At 52.4% G+C, this 14,446-nt stretch overlaps 9 protein-coding genes across 9 annotated transcripts; 5 read left to right on the top strand and 4 right to left on the bottom strand.

Annotated features, from left to right (window-relative positions):
- Positions 1 to 1,564: 1,564 nt before the first annotated feature.
- On the top strand, positions 1,565 to 1,858 carry N7462_011269 (uncharacterized protein; the record flags this gene model as incomplete). Its single annotated transcript, XM_057082983.1, has 1 exon — positions 1,565 to 1,858. One exon carries the CDS (start codon positions 1,565 to 1,567, stop codon positions 1,856 to 1,858), a length of 294 nt encoding a protein of 97 aa, XP_056928338.1.
- A 181-nt stretch (positions 1,859 to 2,039) lies between these two features.
- On the top strand, positions 2,040 to 2,528 carry N7462_011268 (RpiB/LacA/LacB family sugar-phosphate isomerase; the record flags this gene model as incomplete). The annotated part of the gene is made up of 1 exon (XM_057082982.1): positions 2,040 to 2,528. The coding sequence occupies one exon, from the start codon at positions 2,040 to 2,042 to the stop codon at positions 2,526 to 2,528; it is 489 nt and encodes a 162-aa protein (XP_056928337.1).
- Positions 2,529 to 3,336: 808 nt separating this feature from the next.
- On the top strand, positions 3,337 to 4,515 carry N7462_011267 (putative U-box domain protein; the record flags this gene model as incomplete). The annotated part of the gene is made up of 3 exons (XM_057082981.1): positions 3,337 to 3,419; positions 3,616 to 4,153; positions 4,282 to 4,515. The coding sequence occupies 3 exons, from the start codon at positions 3,337 to 3,339 to the stop codon at positions 4,513 to 4,515; spliced, it is 855 nt and encodes a 284-aa protein (XP_056928336.1).
- Positions 4,516 to 5,023: 508 nt separating this feature from the next.
- N7462_011266 (acyl-CoA-binding domain-containing protein) lies at positions 5,024 to 5,632 on the top strand (the record flags this gene model as incomplete). Its single annotated transcript, XM_057082980.1, has 2 exons — positions 5,024 to 5,347; positions 5,513 to 5,632. The coding sequence occupies 2 exons, from the start codon at positions 5,024 to 5,026 to the stop codon at positions 5,630 to 5,632; spliced, it is 444 nt and encodes a 147-aa protein (XP_056928335.1).
- A 405-nt stretch (positions 5,633 to 6,037) lies between these two features.
- On the bottom strand, positions 6,038 to 8,016 carry N7462_011265 (tyrosyl-DNA phosphodiesterase 1; the record flags this gene model as incomplete). The annotated part of the gene is made up of 4 exons (XM_057082979.1): positions 6,038 to 6,793; positions 6,846 to 7,263; positions 7,319 to 7,431; positions 7,522 to 8,016. 4 exons carry the CDS (start codon positions 8,014 to 8,016, stop codon positions 6,038 to 6,040), a joined length of 1,782 nt encoding a protein of 593 aa, XP_056928334.1.
- Positions 8,017 to 8,677: 661 nt separating this feature from the next.
- Positions 8,678 to 9,127, bottom strand: N7462_011264 (uncharacterized protein; the record flags this gene model as incomplete). Its single annotated transcript, XM_057082978.1, has 2 exons — positions 8,678 to 8,693; positions 8,826 to 9,127. The coding sequence occupies 2 exons, from the start codon at positions 9,125 to 9,127 to the stop codon at positions 8,678 to 8,680; spliced, it is 318 nt and encodes a 105-aa protein (XP_056928333.1).
- A 938-nt stretch (positions 9,128 to 10,065) lies between these two features.
- Positions 10,066 to 12,030, bottom strand: alg10 (dolichyl-P-Glc:Glc(2)Man(9)GlcNAc(2)-PP-dolichol alpha-1,2- glucosyltransferase; the record flags this gene model as incomplete). The annotated part of the gene is made up of 3 exons (XM_057082977.1): positions 10,066 to 11,012; positions 11,080 to 11,217; positions 11,274 to 12,030. 3 exons carry the CDS (start codon positions 12,028 to 12,030, stop codon positions 10,066 to 10,068), a joined length of 1,842 nt encoding a protein of 613 aa, XP_056928332.1.
- A 135-nt stretch (positions 12,031 to 12,165) lies between these two features.
- On the top strand, positions 12,166 to 13,265 carry psf2 (DNA replication protein PSF2; the record flags this gene model as incomplete). Its single annotated transcript, XM_057082976.1, has 3 exons — positions 12,166 to 12,435; positions 12,499 to 13,082; positions 13,151 to 13,265. The coding sequence occupies 3 exons, from the start codon at positions 12,166 to 12,168 to the stop codon at positions 13,263 to 13,265; spliced, it is 969 nt and encodes a 322-aa protein (XP_056928331.1).
- Positions 13,266 to 13,641: 376 nt separating this feature from the next.
- N7462_011261 (CUE domain-containing protein) lies at positions 13,642 to 14,358 on the bottom strand (the record flags this gene model as incomplete). Its single annotated transcript, XM_057082975.1, has 2 exons — positions 13,642 to 13,941; positions 14,080 to 14,358. The coding sequence occupies 2 exons, from the start codon at positions 14,356 to 14,358 to the stop codon at positions 13,642 to 13,644; spliced, it is 579 nt and encodes a 192-aa protein (XP_056928330.1).
- Between the last annotated feature and the right edge of the window lie 88 nt (positions 14,359 to 14,446).

Here is a 14,446-nt window from a genome sequence, read left to right as displayed (position 1 = left end):
CAAGGAACGCCGAGCCAAAACCGGATTGCGCGGGCCCCAAACCCAACAATCCCCAATGCGAACAGGAGAAAACTCGAAGCAATACAAGTTCTGACATGCTGATGATTACTACGAGTGAATAAAACTATGAATGCCATGAGTGGCTCTGAGGACCTCAATCAAGACTGGAATTGGTCTCCCTGCTCTTGCCGGTTGGTGTCGGTGCCTCGGTAGCTAAGCCCCGCTGGGATATGGTTTGGCGAGGTTTAGCTTCACCATCAAATGAGATCAATCGCCAATTTCTCGGCAAGTCCAAGCAGTCGCAATGCACTAGGCAGCCACAGCCGGTCTTTCGCTTAACTTTCCTTCTCGATCAAACCGCCTCAAGAAATGTTCCGCATTTCGGCACGCCATTTCACCCACATTCTAATATCCTCAAGATCCGCAACCCCCCAGACAAAGAACTAAGTCCCATGCACACGATCAACGGAAAACCTGGAGTAGGTTCGGTGGACACGGGGTAAGCTCTAGATCGCTTGTCACCGGCTGCCGGCCAACAGTATCCCTGGAGGTGGAGTGGGAGGTGGATGAGAAGTGGATTGAAAGTGGGGGCAATTACAGTGATAGCGTTGTCATCGTCGCCATGCGTGTTAATCCGATGGACTGTCGACAGTCTCTATGCTCTGCTGCTCCTGTTGTATGCGAATAGGCTAGATTCCGAACACCATGCAGCAAGAGGAGAGGAGCCACCGCTGTGGATGAGGGTGGAGGAGAGTCTGGTATCGGGTTCGTCTTGATCTTCTGGTCTGTTCGTGCGGCTCCCCCGGCGCCTAGAAATTTCAATGCGTACGGAACCCCCCATCGTCCCACGCGACATTTCACGCTTTCGCTTTAGGGGGGAGACATTGGCGCCATTCCGGGCCGCAATCCGGGTTCTGGATAGTCCCTCATTTTCTGTGCCCCTCCCTGTTTAGCCCCTCCTCCAGCCCGTGTGTCTCGGCATTCTGAGGGGTGTCTCTCCGTCGCTGTAGTTTTGTGAGGTCTGGCTCTCCGTTTCGCGTCCGCACGGGCATTCCTGCCCGGCGGACTGTTGTCCTAGCGCGGTGCCTGGTGCCTCTGGGGACCAGGGAGGTTGTCCGGGATGATAAACTCAATCATTCCATGGCTGCTCTGATTCCGCCATGGCGTGCCAATCCTCGACCCCTCGTCCCTTATTGAAGCCTCCGGTTGGCATGTGCATCAGCCACAAAGGTCGCCTTGTCCTCTGGTGACATCGATGGCTTGCTGCAGCTGCAGTCCCTATTGGAAGTGGCCTCGGGGACGATTTGCACCTAGACGAAGGTTAATTGAGATATCAAGGGGACTGAAGCATTTCCGAACGGAAAGTGCTCTCTTTCGTCTCCTCTGTCTCCGGTATACTTCTCGTAGTCTCGTCGCCGGACGTGTGGATCCTCGGAAAGCACACGTAAATACGCCGTACGCGAGTGTACGGCGAAGGTACCGCGCTGTATCGTTCCAAGCCTGCCCGTCTTGAACCGGCGAGCGTTGTTGTCTCGACCACTCACGGCGCATCCTGCACTGTACCATGACGCGATGGCGGGGCCCAGAATCCCTTCTTTACCCTCCACGGCCGATACACTTGGCCCAGGCAGTCCAAACAGACCAGACAGACCAGACAGACCAGGCAGCCCATGGCTCTCGCGATTGGGACGAGTGGAGACTCCATAATGCATTCCGGTCGACTGGCCCCATCAGCCCGTGCTCCACCCTGGGGTATGGGCTGGTCCTGGGTTCTGGGTTCGGAGGTTTGGGTTGCACGGTGCTCGCCAAAGGACGGGATCTGCTGGCGCAGCAGCAGGAAGAGGAGAAGGAGGGATAGCGAGCAGAGGAGAAAAAAAATGAAGCCACCAAAAATCTATAAAGAGGCGCCCGCCCCCCTCAATTCGGCGCTTACTAGGATCACGATCCAACTTCCCTCTGAATCTATCCCAATTGTACTTGTACTGTTCTTCACTCTGATCAGTCTCATTTGATCTTATCTTCCCCCTTAATCTACCACGATGTCTGCCGATCTGAAGCCCCTCCGCATCGTCATGGCCTGCGACGAGGCCGGTGTCCCCTACAAGGACGCCATCAAAGCCCAGCTGGAGAAGAACCCGCTGGTCGAGTCCGTCACGGACGTCGGCGTCAACTCCACGTCTGACAAGACCGCCTACCCTCACCCCGCCGTGGAGGGTGCCAAGCTCATCAAGGAGGGCAAGGCGGATCGCGGTCTTTTCATCTGCGGCACCGGACTGGGCGTCGCCATCGCCGCCAACAAGGTGCCTGGTATCCGTGCCGTCACAGCCCACGATCCTTTCTCCGTCGAGCGCTCCATCCTCTCCAACGATGCGCAGGTCCTCTGCATGGGTCAGCGGGTGATTGGCGTGGAGCTGGCTAAGAAGCTGGCCGCCGACTGGCTTAACTACCGCTTCGACCCCAAGAGCGCTTCCGCCGCGAAGGTCCAGGCCATCACCGACTACGAGACCCAGTTCCATGGCACCGCCTAAATGCCGCGATACCCCGTGTGGTCTAGAGATATTATCTGGTCGGATGATGGGAGCAATGTGAGGCGTCGAGCATCACATCCGACCGCAGGACGCCGTCGCTGGTGCTCTTGACATCTCCGGTGGTAGCGTGGTCCTCATCGACACCAAGTCTATATACCATGATATATCCCTGATCGGCATTTCATCGGTTGGCGACTGGTCCTCGTCCCCGATTCGTTTTCTTTTCTTTTCTTTGTTACCAGAAGCGCGTCATGATACCACGAACCCGAATGTCGAGTCCTGCTGTTTTGGAGAGATTGGGCATTAGAATGATAGAGGAACTCTATATACTGGTCCCGGTGCGGAGCACATTAGTACAATGCGAATCCCTTCACACTCTTGCCTCTTCTCTTTTGCGATTGCTTTATACTTCCTCCGATAGTCGTAGTAGCGGAACTACCTTCCAATAGCGCCCGCCTAATGAACCACTACTGCAACCCCCATCGTGCTGAGTCAGCGGTCCTTTCTGCGGGGATCGATGGCTTTCCATAACGGGCAACCGGGCGACGTTGATGGACTCGCGACACTCGTCCATATCAACACAATTGGAAGGCATTCCGGCCTCATTCAGGCCCAGCATTCTATCAGATTGGATGCACACGCCTAATTGCCCAGCATCGTTCCCCTTCATGTACATATTTTAGCCCGCGTTCCTGATCCTCTTTGCGCGGTGGGCCGCCCCACCCGGGGAACTGCTTGATCAGCGTCCTTCTTTTTCTCTACAACCTCTTTTGTGACACACCACCGACAGCGACCAATCCATCCAGCAATGGCGCAGGAACTGAAAGCGAAGGGCAACGAGCTCTTCAAACAAAGTGACTACGCCGGTGCCGAGGACTTCTTCTCCCAAGCGTAAGGCCCGCATTCCGCCCCAAGCCGAGGCTGAAGGGGAACGTGGAAGGGAACATTCTGTATACATCCGCGTTCCCCGTCGCCCCGGGTCTCTTCTCCTCCCCCTCTCCCTCCATATGCCTTCAAGATTCCAACCGTGCACCACCTGCACTGGAAACATAATCCCCACCAGCTGACATCTGCTCCGCAATGCCAGCATTCAAAAGAATCCCAACGACCCCACCTTCTTCACCAATCGCGCCATCACCCGCATAAAACTCGAGAAATGGGCCGACGTCGAGCATGACGCCCGCGCCGCCCTCCATCTCTACAAACCCACGGACCCGGCCACGCTCAAGAGCTCCTACTACCTCGCCACGGCCCTGCTCAGCCTCCACCGACCCCAGGAGGCGTACGACACTGCAGTCGCCGCCTATCAACTCAGCCTAGCCAGCAAGAACGTGCAGACAGAAAATCTGTCGCGCACGGTGCTACGCGCCAAGCAGCAGCTCTGGGCGGCGCGGGAGACGGCGCGCCTGCGGGAGATGCACGAGACGCTAGGCAGCGTAGAGAGTCTGGTCGAGGCGGATCTGGAGCGCGGGGTCGCGGCCTTACGGGGGCAGCTGGAGGCGGGTGAGATTGGGGCAATTGGGTTTGGGGAGGATGAGCGGGCGCTGAGGGAGGATGCGCAGAAGAAAGTAGAAGATTTGAGGGAGGCGTTTCGGGTTGCGTCGAAGGGAGAGATTACGGAACGGGTGAGTCTGCCTTTGCTGTGTGTCTTGTTGGGCGGGAGAGGAGGATACTTTGATGGACGGAGAGAGTGCAAGGAATAGGGATTAGGGGTGATTGATTCCGCTGTACTAACTGCTGGGTTTCTGTGTAGGTCGTACCCGACTATCTGATCGATGGCATCACTTTCGAGATCATGCATGACCCGGTCATGACGCCGTCTGGCAGTAGCTTCGACCGCATTGGCATCGTCAAATACGTGGAGAAAGCGGGCGTGGATCCCATCACTCGCGAGCCGATCGGAGTCAAAGACCTACGGCCGAACTATGCGCTCAAGGCTGCATGCGAGGAGTTCCTGACCAAGAATGGTTGGGCTGTTGATTGGTGATTGGTGATTTTGTAGATTCTTCCTCTCTCTGGGTCCTTTTCTTTTCTGCTGTATATTCACTTACCTTGGTTATTCTCTTGGCTTCTGTTTAGGTGCATAGCGAGTGAGCTTCGCATTGGCACTAGCATGATTGATCTTCGGCGTTTGTATAGACTGGAAAAGTTTGTTTCGGCGCTGCTGAACAGTCGTATAAAACATCCAGCATTTACTTATTTTGGTTCTTCGAGAATATTTCCCTTTCTCTTTTGTCTCCTACTTCCCGACTCTTCTTGAGTTATATAGTTCTATCATAACATCACACTCCCTGGAGATGATAATTCCAGCGTTGCCCGGCGGGGGGCCCACCAACCCCCTCGGCAACTGGCGAACTGCACTGTCAGCAGAAACGAACCCCACCAAACCCCTCAACCGCATCTCGAGGCCTCAACAAACCCTCTTCCTTGAAAAAACAAAACGCTCCTCTCCCCCTCCCAAGACCCAAGAACCACTCAACCTCTCAATCGACAACATGTCCGACGTCACCCCTTTCATCACCGCCCTCGGCGCCGCCCAGAACAAGGAGCGCTTCACCAGCGATGTGCAGGACGCCGCCCAGGGCATCGACGCCAATGTTTTGAAGGCCGCCATCGAGGCTGCCCTGGCCATGAACGAGACTGACACCATCGCCGATGAGGCCCAGAGCGCTGCTCTCAAGGCTGGCTTCGAGTTCGCCACTAAGCTGGTTATGATGCTGAAGACCGCCCCCGGCCCGTTCGAGAAGAAGGACCTCTACGTCAACTTCAAGATTGCCAAGGGCGAGATTCTCGAGAAGCCCGGCATGTTCGACATGGTGGTATGTCTTTGCCCTCTTTCTATCCTAATTCCCACCCCCCCCCCCCCCCCCCTTCTCTATTCCCTTGTGTATGCCGGACGCCGCGGTCCTCCGCTGCGGTCCGCGCCTCGAGAGATCGAGATCGAGAACACTGGCTAATCATCTATCTCTCTTTGTGCTCTACAGAAGAAGCAGCTCTACAACGAGTGGGAGAAGGTCAAGCACTACAGCGCGCAGAAGTGCCAGGCCCTCTACATCCAGCATGTCAACACCTTCATTGAGAAGTACTCCCTGCGCGAGGAGTAGATTGTTCTTTCCTTGCTGCCGGGTTGCAAGCTGGGAGTGGCCAGACATAAGAATGGCTGAACGAGGACAATGAAGAAGGCGGGCAAGTTGGAGCATATGGCCGGCCCGGTCCGCATTCGAGATATCGGGACCGAGAGGGAGAGGATGTGGATGGAAATATTTCTACGAATTGGATCAAGCTTAGCAATAAAGCGATGCGTTTCATGATCTGGGGGCGGCTATGTCTTGTATATAATAACGCCGAGGATAACCCTTTTGTCTTGTTTGTGTTCTTCGTCTTTTCTTTTTTGCACGGGTATTCGCACGGGGCAGGTCAGCCGCGTTGTAGAAAGGCGCTTTGTCCCACCGTAGACCCTCTCCGTCGGGATGCAAATCTGTTGAAAGCTGCTCGGTAGGATCCCTGCGTTACACGATCCAGGTTTGTCCGCGCCAGTCGGGGAGATGGTGCGCGACTGTTGCACACCAGGGTTCGTCCGAGGTGTTATACGGGGTCAGTGGGAGATTGTAGGGCATGCGGAAACCGACGACAGTGGAGGCCTGGCGCTCGTGCGGACTGTTTGGTACAGGGCAAGAGGGATGGTCATGTTGGAAGCACGGTATCATCATCGCCGTAGTGCACTCCGGACCGTCTGGGAGGCCCTGAGACAAAGGGGCGTCGACAAACAGCTCCGGCCAGAAAACGACCCCAATCTCCCAGCTCGAAATTCGCACTTCGCCGCTCGAATTGACTGCCGCACCCCATGCCTGTGTAGACAAATTCGCAGAGGTCACCATCGCCCAGTCAATACTGTTCATGGCTTCCGCGTCCGAGTAGCGAATATAGGTCTTGATATGTGGTGCTGCACGACCTCTCCCAGCCTCGCGCTTGAGAGGCTTGTCTTCAGACAGGTCGATGAAGTTCGAGGTAGATGGCCCGTCTCCCGCCCAGTGGCAGAGATGCGGGCGTATATATTGCAATTGCTTTTGCTGCTGTGCACTTTGCGTTTTCATATGAATCGACCCCCCAGAGCCGTAACCATCGAGAGAGCGGCGGATTTCATCGGAGGTGGGGAATATAATGGAATATCGAGGCGGCGGGTGGGTTGATTGTGGTGCCAGGGCATTGAAAAAGGTGCCTTTCAGCCATTTATCTGTCTGGCCCAGAGATGCGACGGATGATATCTAAAACACTGTGAGCGAGCTCCACGGCCAACTACGGAATCTGGCAACACACTTGTATAGCAATGTGGGATTTCTTGGTGGGTTGGTTCTCATTCTTCTTGCCGGACTCGTGTATCGGTACGCGACCCATGAGGTCTTTCAGAGCTGGCCAGCCCCATAGAGTGCCTTGATCTGAGTCAAGCCTGTGCAAGACCTGCTTAGATGGAACGCTTGCGATAAGTGCTGCGCGAATCGATCCGAAGTCATAGCGAATAAGCTGCTGCACCAACGACCCCGTTTTCTTGACTCCGTATACTTTGAGGTACGAGAGGAGGTCTCTCTTGAACCGTGCTCCGGTGCCAAACACCGGTTTTTCTCGAAACGATGTCGAGCCGCGTGAGTTCAGAAGAGGCAGTAATGGAGATCGCCAAACGGCCTGGGTCATGTTTGTCCAGTCTCCGTGGATCATATTGGCCGTGTGTATAACAATCCTATGGTCGTTAGTCACGGTGTGCTAGAGATTCTATAGCGAGGCGAGTATCCCACTGGGCTAGATCATCATGGCGTAGCAGAATCATCATTTTTGAATGGTGTGTCCCAAACCTCTCGGGCATGTAGGCAACCACAGCCTCGACATTGGGATACCGGGAACATGCTTCCTGATGATGCTAGATGAGTATTTGCATGAAGATACACGCGAATGCAGTCTGACCCGGAGATCGAGGCCAATAACCTCCAGCTCCACTTACATCCACGCGGATTTTATTCGCCGACTCCTTCTCCCAAGATCCGTGAACTACTTTCACCTGGATTAAATTCCGAACATCCTCATCAAACTGGGCCATTAGGAAGTCCACATCAAACAAGTAGTTGAATTGCCAACACTCGCGGATCATTGGATCCCCGAGGATGTCGCGCAGCTTGACGGTGTCAACGTTATATTCCTTGTGATCGGGAAAGTCTCTGATGTGGGTGAGTTGCACCAGGGAGGGAACCAGTTGTGGAGATTGAGGGGACGAATCCGTAATGTTGAGTTTGACTGATCTATTTGATTTGTCTTCCACCCGATCATTTGCTAGGTCCGGGCATGCGGGAGTAGCAGGCGCGGACAACGTTGCGCGTGCCCTCGACGGCGGAGGGGTGACGGACCTATGCAACGATGCCAAGGGCGTAGACACTCTGCCGGGTGGGCTCTCATCTCCTAGGTCGAGCGTGAGTCGGGCCCGTTTAGAGGGGTGTTCCATTCGGGCGCAATGGGCTTCTCGCGATTGGGCGTCCCGGGGCTCTGTGGCCAAAGAATGCGCGGCAATAGGAAGGCGGAGATGGATTGAGGGGAAGCGGCGGAGAAGTCGGTCAGAACGAAATGACTGGTGCCACAATGGATTCACCCGCAGGAACATCTGGATGGGGGGAGCTGACTGGCACGGGCATTTGGGCAGAATGGGCACAGGAAGGGCCAGGTGGATGCGGACGTGTGGTGATCCCGCAATGTGAAGTTAAATTTATGCTTATCTTTGGACCACCGGCCGTCCTTCTTGCCATTCCCATCTTTCATGTCAGAAACTCGAGACTACAAGTATTTCAGGAGTGTCTGACTGGCACCTGTTTTCTGTTATTTGAATTCTGCTGTATATGCAGTGTATGGTTCACTATCCTCATGTGTCTCATGGTCAAAGAGGAAATGACGAGAATGGGAAATTAAAATACTGGATTGTTAAGGCCCGAACTCGGGGCTGGCTATACCCATAAAGAATGGATTGCATACTCTATTCATCTAAATTTTTTTAGGCAACTAAGCAGCTCTCATAAATATTATTTTGAATATGAGTGGTTACATCCGTACTAAATAGAAAAATGTAAAAGGACGGCTCGAGTTGGGCTTTTCATCAACAAGCGATTTTGCTACTATTGCTCATTGTTTCTAGTAAAATTATTGAACAATCCTATCCTGTTAGATTCAGGTCATGCATTTTTCCTACCCACTGTTTCCTTGGATTTCGCTATGTGCCTCTATTTTTCTTATTCTTGGGCCGCGGCGCTTTTCTTGACGTACCGTATACCTAGGGCCCGATCATCCCGCTTGACATCTGTTCGAAACCCTAAGAATGCTGCCAGGATACAAAATTGCTGCCCCTGGTCATAGCTAGAGTCAATATCTAGTGCTCCATATATGGCGGAATTTTGAGATCCTCCAGGCAAGAACTTGGCAACTTGATACGTGACCAAAAGCTTGGACTTTACGAGCTCCTGGATGTTTCCCTGGTTGTCCGGCGATTTCCAGGTGAATTGATCATCGCTTGTTAGCATAGAAAATCTAGCAATCTTCGACTTCGTTCTATGCCAGTCACACGCCATTTGGGCATGGGGACCTTTCCTTCTAATTGACGATGTAATGTCAATGTTGATGAATTTGTCGCTATCCGGGTTGCTCAGGAAGGAGGGCAGTACACATTTACCAACGGAAGGCCCATTCGGACAGCCGATATGGAATGATAGAGTTATTTCCTCCCCTTGTTGACTTTCGATCATATAGTATTCAACATTGTGTGTAGGCACTGAGACCGATATGTACTGTTCTTTTTTGATCAAATACCTGTCAACACTGCTTGGGACCTTTGAACGCGAAAGAGGCATATTGATTCAACGTTCCGGGAAGTATCGGGGAGCAATGATGTCTAGACTAGTTTGAAGGCTTGATTTATACTTTCACTTAGTCTAGCGGACCTGACTAGCTGGATTTATATATATGTCAATACCTATTTTTAAAAGGGCCGTTATAACAATCATCGCCAGCGTCAATAATGATTGTGCCCCACACTGGCCAGCGCTATGGCTTTTATGATTGGGCCAAGGCATGCTACATAGCCTCTTTTAAAATAACAGCGTAGCAATGAAACAAAATGCTCTATAGTTGTCATTTTTAAAGGCTCATCATACCGCATAAGAGATTTGAGTGATTTTATTGTTGGCTTTTGGTGATTTCTAACTGGAAGGGTGCTCAACTCAAAACACCTTTGCGTATAGCGGTTTTGAATTTCTTGAAACTTCCTGATTAGCATCCTTCAATTAGCGCTATTACCACCGCCGGTATGTTGGTGCTAACTTCAAGTTGCCTCGGCTGATATGACGGGATACTGGTACTTCAGTCGCTTGAAAAGGTCGAAACAAATATTACGTGAGATGATCTTCGATGAACAGAATATAATTCATATTTTGTTAAAGCGTAATATAAAGTACAAGATAGTGAATACATATGCCTACAATTTTGAGACCTGATCTCTTTTATTGGGCGGTTACCACATGAATCGTTGGATCTTGCCCGGCTCCTGGGGCCATTCAAAGCCCTTGTAAAGGAAAACATATCCAGTCACCGCATTGATGATGACAAACCATACCGTTTCCAGGAACTTTGGAGCATTGGTCACAACATCAGCACGGGCTCTTTCTTCTTCATTTTCAGGATGGTGTTGACGGAACACGGCGAGGGACGGTGTGGGCGGCAGATGCAGGCGCCACATCACCCACGGAATGATGAAGTAGCGAGGCTCAACAAGCGGCGCTGTGACAAGCGACAAGGAGGTTGCAGCGAGCCAGATGAGAACAAAGCTTACCCGTGGCGGCTCTGGCTGTTCTTTTCGTCGCTGAATAAGGTGCTGCTGAACTTTAGCAAGAACTTCAGGCGTGATTTGGTTGGCTTGTTGCGGATTTGTCTCCTTCTTGGTAGGAGTTTTCCGCGACCGAGTTGATTTCCTGGTTTCTCGAAGCTGCGCTTTTGGTGAGGGCTTGATTGCAGGGGCTGCCGGCTTCGCAGCGGCGGGAACCCGAAGCAGTTTAGGGGGTGCTTGAATATGGGAGAATCCAAATGCAGAAATCACTGCCCACCCACAAAGGAAGTAAACCAGAACAGCACTATATTTGATTGCCGGGTGAACACCAAGTAGAAGACGGAACACGTAGAAGACATAGTGTCGATTATCTGCCAGCGTGAAAGGGTGCACGACGGTGTTAAAATGGACAATGGCGACCATCACAGGCAGAGCAACCAGAGTTGCCAGAATGCCTGGTAGTCTCTTTTGCTTCTCGGGGAACCCATAGTTCAGGTACTTGGGTAAGAAGTGCCGCGGAAGAAGAATGTTGAGAACAGGGACAGCAATGATTGGCCAGGAGAAGAACATAAAATAAGGCCAGATATAAAGCATCTGAGCCAGATGAATACCTGCAGTGTGGAACTCCTTATGACCTGCAGCAATATTGATTAGCTCATACGCTATTAAGATATGGATATTTAAACTCGCAAGGAGACAGACCTAGAACAACGCCATCGTTCCAAATGACAAATGCACCAAAAGCCCCAAGGATAATGAGGTGGGGAATGATCGATCCAATAACCAAGAAGGGGTTCTTCAGGCTTGCAGCTGCAAAAGATATTCCAGTCTTGACATAATCTGAACCATATATTCGTTAGTCTTCTTTAGTTTAAGCAAGTGGCATTTAATCATACCTTCCAAAGAAGCCTCCGAAACCAGAGGGTCATAAATCTCATTCTGTAGACCCCGTTTCACAATCGCAGAGTAATCAGAAGAATCACATGCCTTTGAGGAATGACGGACTCTTCTGACAACCTGTAGCCCGCCTAGAAATGCGGAAACCCAAAAAATATTTGTTTGGCGACAAACGAGCGCCAAGAGCCCAAAAGCGAGAAAGCCGAGGGAATATAAAATTGCATAGCGACCTCCGGATGCCCGCTTCAAATCCCAATTGTAGGCCTCGACCACAACTAACAGGGCAAGAATATCGGTATAGTATAGGCCGGAGAAAAAAAATAGTGGCGGAAACAGGCAGATGTTCAGGACGGTGTGGCTCAACCGTGCACCCAATGGACGGGTATTCCGCACTTTATGGATAGCATCCGAAAGCGTCTGGAGTCTAAAGGGTAGGAAGACCGCAGTGGTGGCGACATTGGTGGTGCGGAGAGCTTCGGTATCTAGCTGCGTCGGAGAGCCGCGGAGAGCAAGAAGGATGGCGCAAAGCAAATATGACCAGAGATATAGGCCCGGGGGAGTTGTTATCTTTGGATCCCAGTGTGTCCACTTGTGTGCCCAGTACGCCTGAGCCTGGGGGACGTGAAAGACCTCATCAAGGTATGGCTCGGGCACTTCGGCGTTGACTTTTGTCCTCCACACAGGGATTAGGACGAGGGCGAATGGCACGGCGTAGCGCGCTGCACGGCTGAGATTCGACTCGGGGGCAGAACTCATTTTCCTATTGCCTCAAAAGGCAGAGAAGCATACTTCCACGGTGAAAAAGCTATCAAAGAAAGAAATAAATTGGACAGAAGGTCCACAGCTTTGGGAAGCTCTCCGGTGCAAACAGCCCAAACACCGCATTTGGAAATGGTCGAGACGCGATTCGCGCATTTCGCGATTCCACCGCATCTAAAGCTTGCGGGGACATGTGGTGCTGAAGACAAATATAACTTCGACTACTTTCTGTCGAACTGCCGCTTCTTTCTTTACTTTTTCGTTTGTCCTCGCTGTCTCGTGCCACCAATGGCATTCCCCTTGCCGCGGGGCATCACGGCCTCGGAGATTGCCTTCGCTGCGGAGATGGAGCTGGTGACAGTGGTTCCTCGCCAGCGCCTGGAGGGACTGGAACTACTCGGGGTAACTATATGCGCCATTTAGAAAGTCTGTACAATGCGTACTGATTCATTCATCTTATCCTAGGGCCCAGTTGAACCGCTCGTTCCTCCGCGGCGCACATCCCTTCCCTTGTGGCTTGCAATGCTTCTCAAACGACAGCGCCGCGCGAATATCATACCTCCCTCATGGCTACACCCTGAAGGTCTCAGTCTTATTCTCGAAATCGAGTCTCAACACCAGGATTACAAGACTGCTTTCTCACCAGCTCCCCCACTACCCGGCCAGCCCAGTGTCAATGATCGCGGAGTTGAGCCTACTGCCCGACCTCAATATACACCTGATGGAGATAGATACTATCCAGCACCACCGTTCTTACCGCAAAATACGGCGCAGGCAGTGTCTCCCCGAGACATCCCCGCATTACCCTACCATTGGGTCGAAGTCGGGAATATGCTTCTTGATGTGGCGAGCGATGACCTAGTAGACCCTGACCAGTTACGACGGCTGTTGAAAGACCTACGTGAGGTGCGCATGGCCAAGATGAGGTCTGGCATTGACGTCTTGGATGATGCGGCAACAGGCGGGGGCGGGGTTGCATTAACAGGTGTGGGTGCGATGGAATTGGGCGAAGAGCGTGGGTTCTTAAGTGGCGTTGTCGATGGTCTCAGGTATGTGATGTGGAATACAGTATGTTTCTATCAGCCAAGGAATATTTCATTGTTAACTTGCATTCCAGGAAGATTGGCGCATCGAAAGAACAAGCCAGGCGCGAACAACTGGCGGAGCAACGAGCCAATGGCGGGTACAATGGGACCCAGGATGACGAAGAAGAAGACTACATGGAGTTTTAATGCATGGGAACTGTTTTTGGCCATTTCAATTGGAGTTCAGGTGCATCTGTGACACGGACCGTCCCCCCACCATCCTTAAGAACCGATATTTATGTATATAGACGTCATATACCCGATTTGACCTGATTTAACAAACTTGGAGAACTACCGGCGACAAACCAAGGCTGGTCCAATTTACCTAACACCATACAGCATGCGAAAAAAGCGCTCTAATACAAAACGAGAGTGGGGAGCAACACCAAGGGAGTTGGAAATGAAACAGAAGATACCCTGCGATGAACAGTGGTCTTCGGATATATCGCAGGTGGGAGGACCAACCCATGCATGACAGCCGTAAATAAGACTCGCCGCTATTTAATGAGTGCGAATATTCGAATCATTGGATATTGCCCCGCTCTTTCTGCATCATCTTCTTCCGGGCCGCCAGGATCATCTCGTCTCGGCGTTTCTGCAGCAGACGTTGGCGCTCTTCTTTATTCTGGGACCAGGCACTGCTGGAAGGTGTAGCTGGAGGAGCTTCAACGCCGCTGTCTTCAGCGAGCTTGGCGCTCAAGTTATACCGAGAGATCAAGTCTTGGCCATCTGCCTTGGATACCGGTACCGTCCGTGACGTAGTTTGAGCGGTAGCGGCATTCGCGGAGGGAGTTGGGATCTGGGGTTGGAATGACGGGGGAGGCTGGACAGCATCAGAAAGTCAGTACGAGACAACATGCAGCGATGATTAAATTCCACCAGCGGCTCCCCGACAGCGAAGTCCAAATATATGCCCTCGGAAAAGGGAGCCTGCGATGACAGGACCTAGACAACAACATACCGTTTCCAATCCCCGTCCAGTCAAGATTCGTTCGGTCGTTGCCGCAACGCTGCCGCCATTGCGCTGGAGATCCCATATGATATCACGGGCGCTCAACTGGGGAAACATCTGGGAGATCTGTTCGACCTGGGCTGGGTCGACAGCATTCCCACGACCGCGGGGGCGACCGCCGGCAGCGGGACCCTCGTCGCGGTTGAAGAACCATCGTAGAACGAAGAATGACACGACCGCAAGTGTTAAAAGGGACGGGATATTCAAAGAAGGCTCATCTTCTTGCATTGTGCTTCAGCCACTGGGCGCGGGTTCGCGGTTGGGAGGAGTTGAGTTAGGTTCAGCTTTCCAAGCTTTAAGTGGCCAAGTCGCGGAG

This window comes from Penicillium macrosclerotiorum (assembly GCF_028827735.1).
Source record: "Penicillium macrosclerotiorum strain IBT 26536 chromosome Unknown utg000011l_segment0_segment0, whole genome shotgun sequence".
NCBI lineage: Eukaryota > Fungi > Ascomycota > Eurotiomycetes > Eurotiales > Aspergillaceae > Penicillium > Penicillium macrosclerotiorum.
This window is presented reverse-complemented; position numbering and strand designations above follow the sequence as displayed.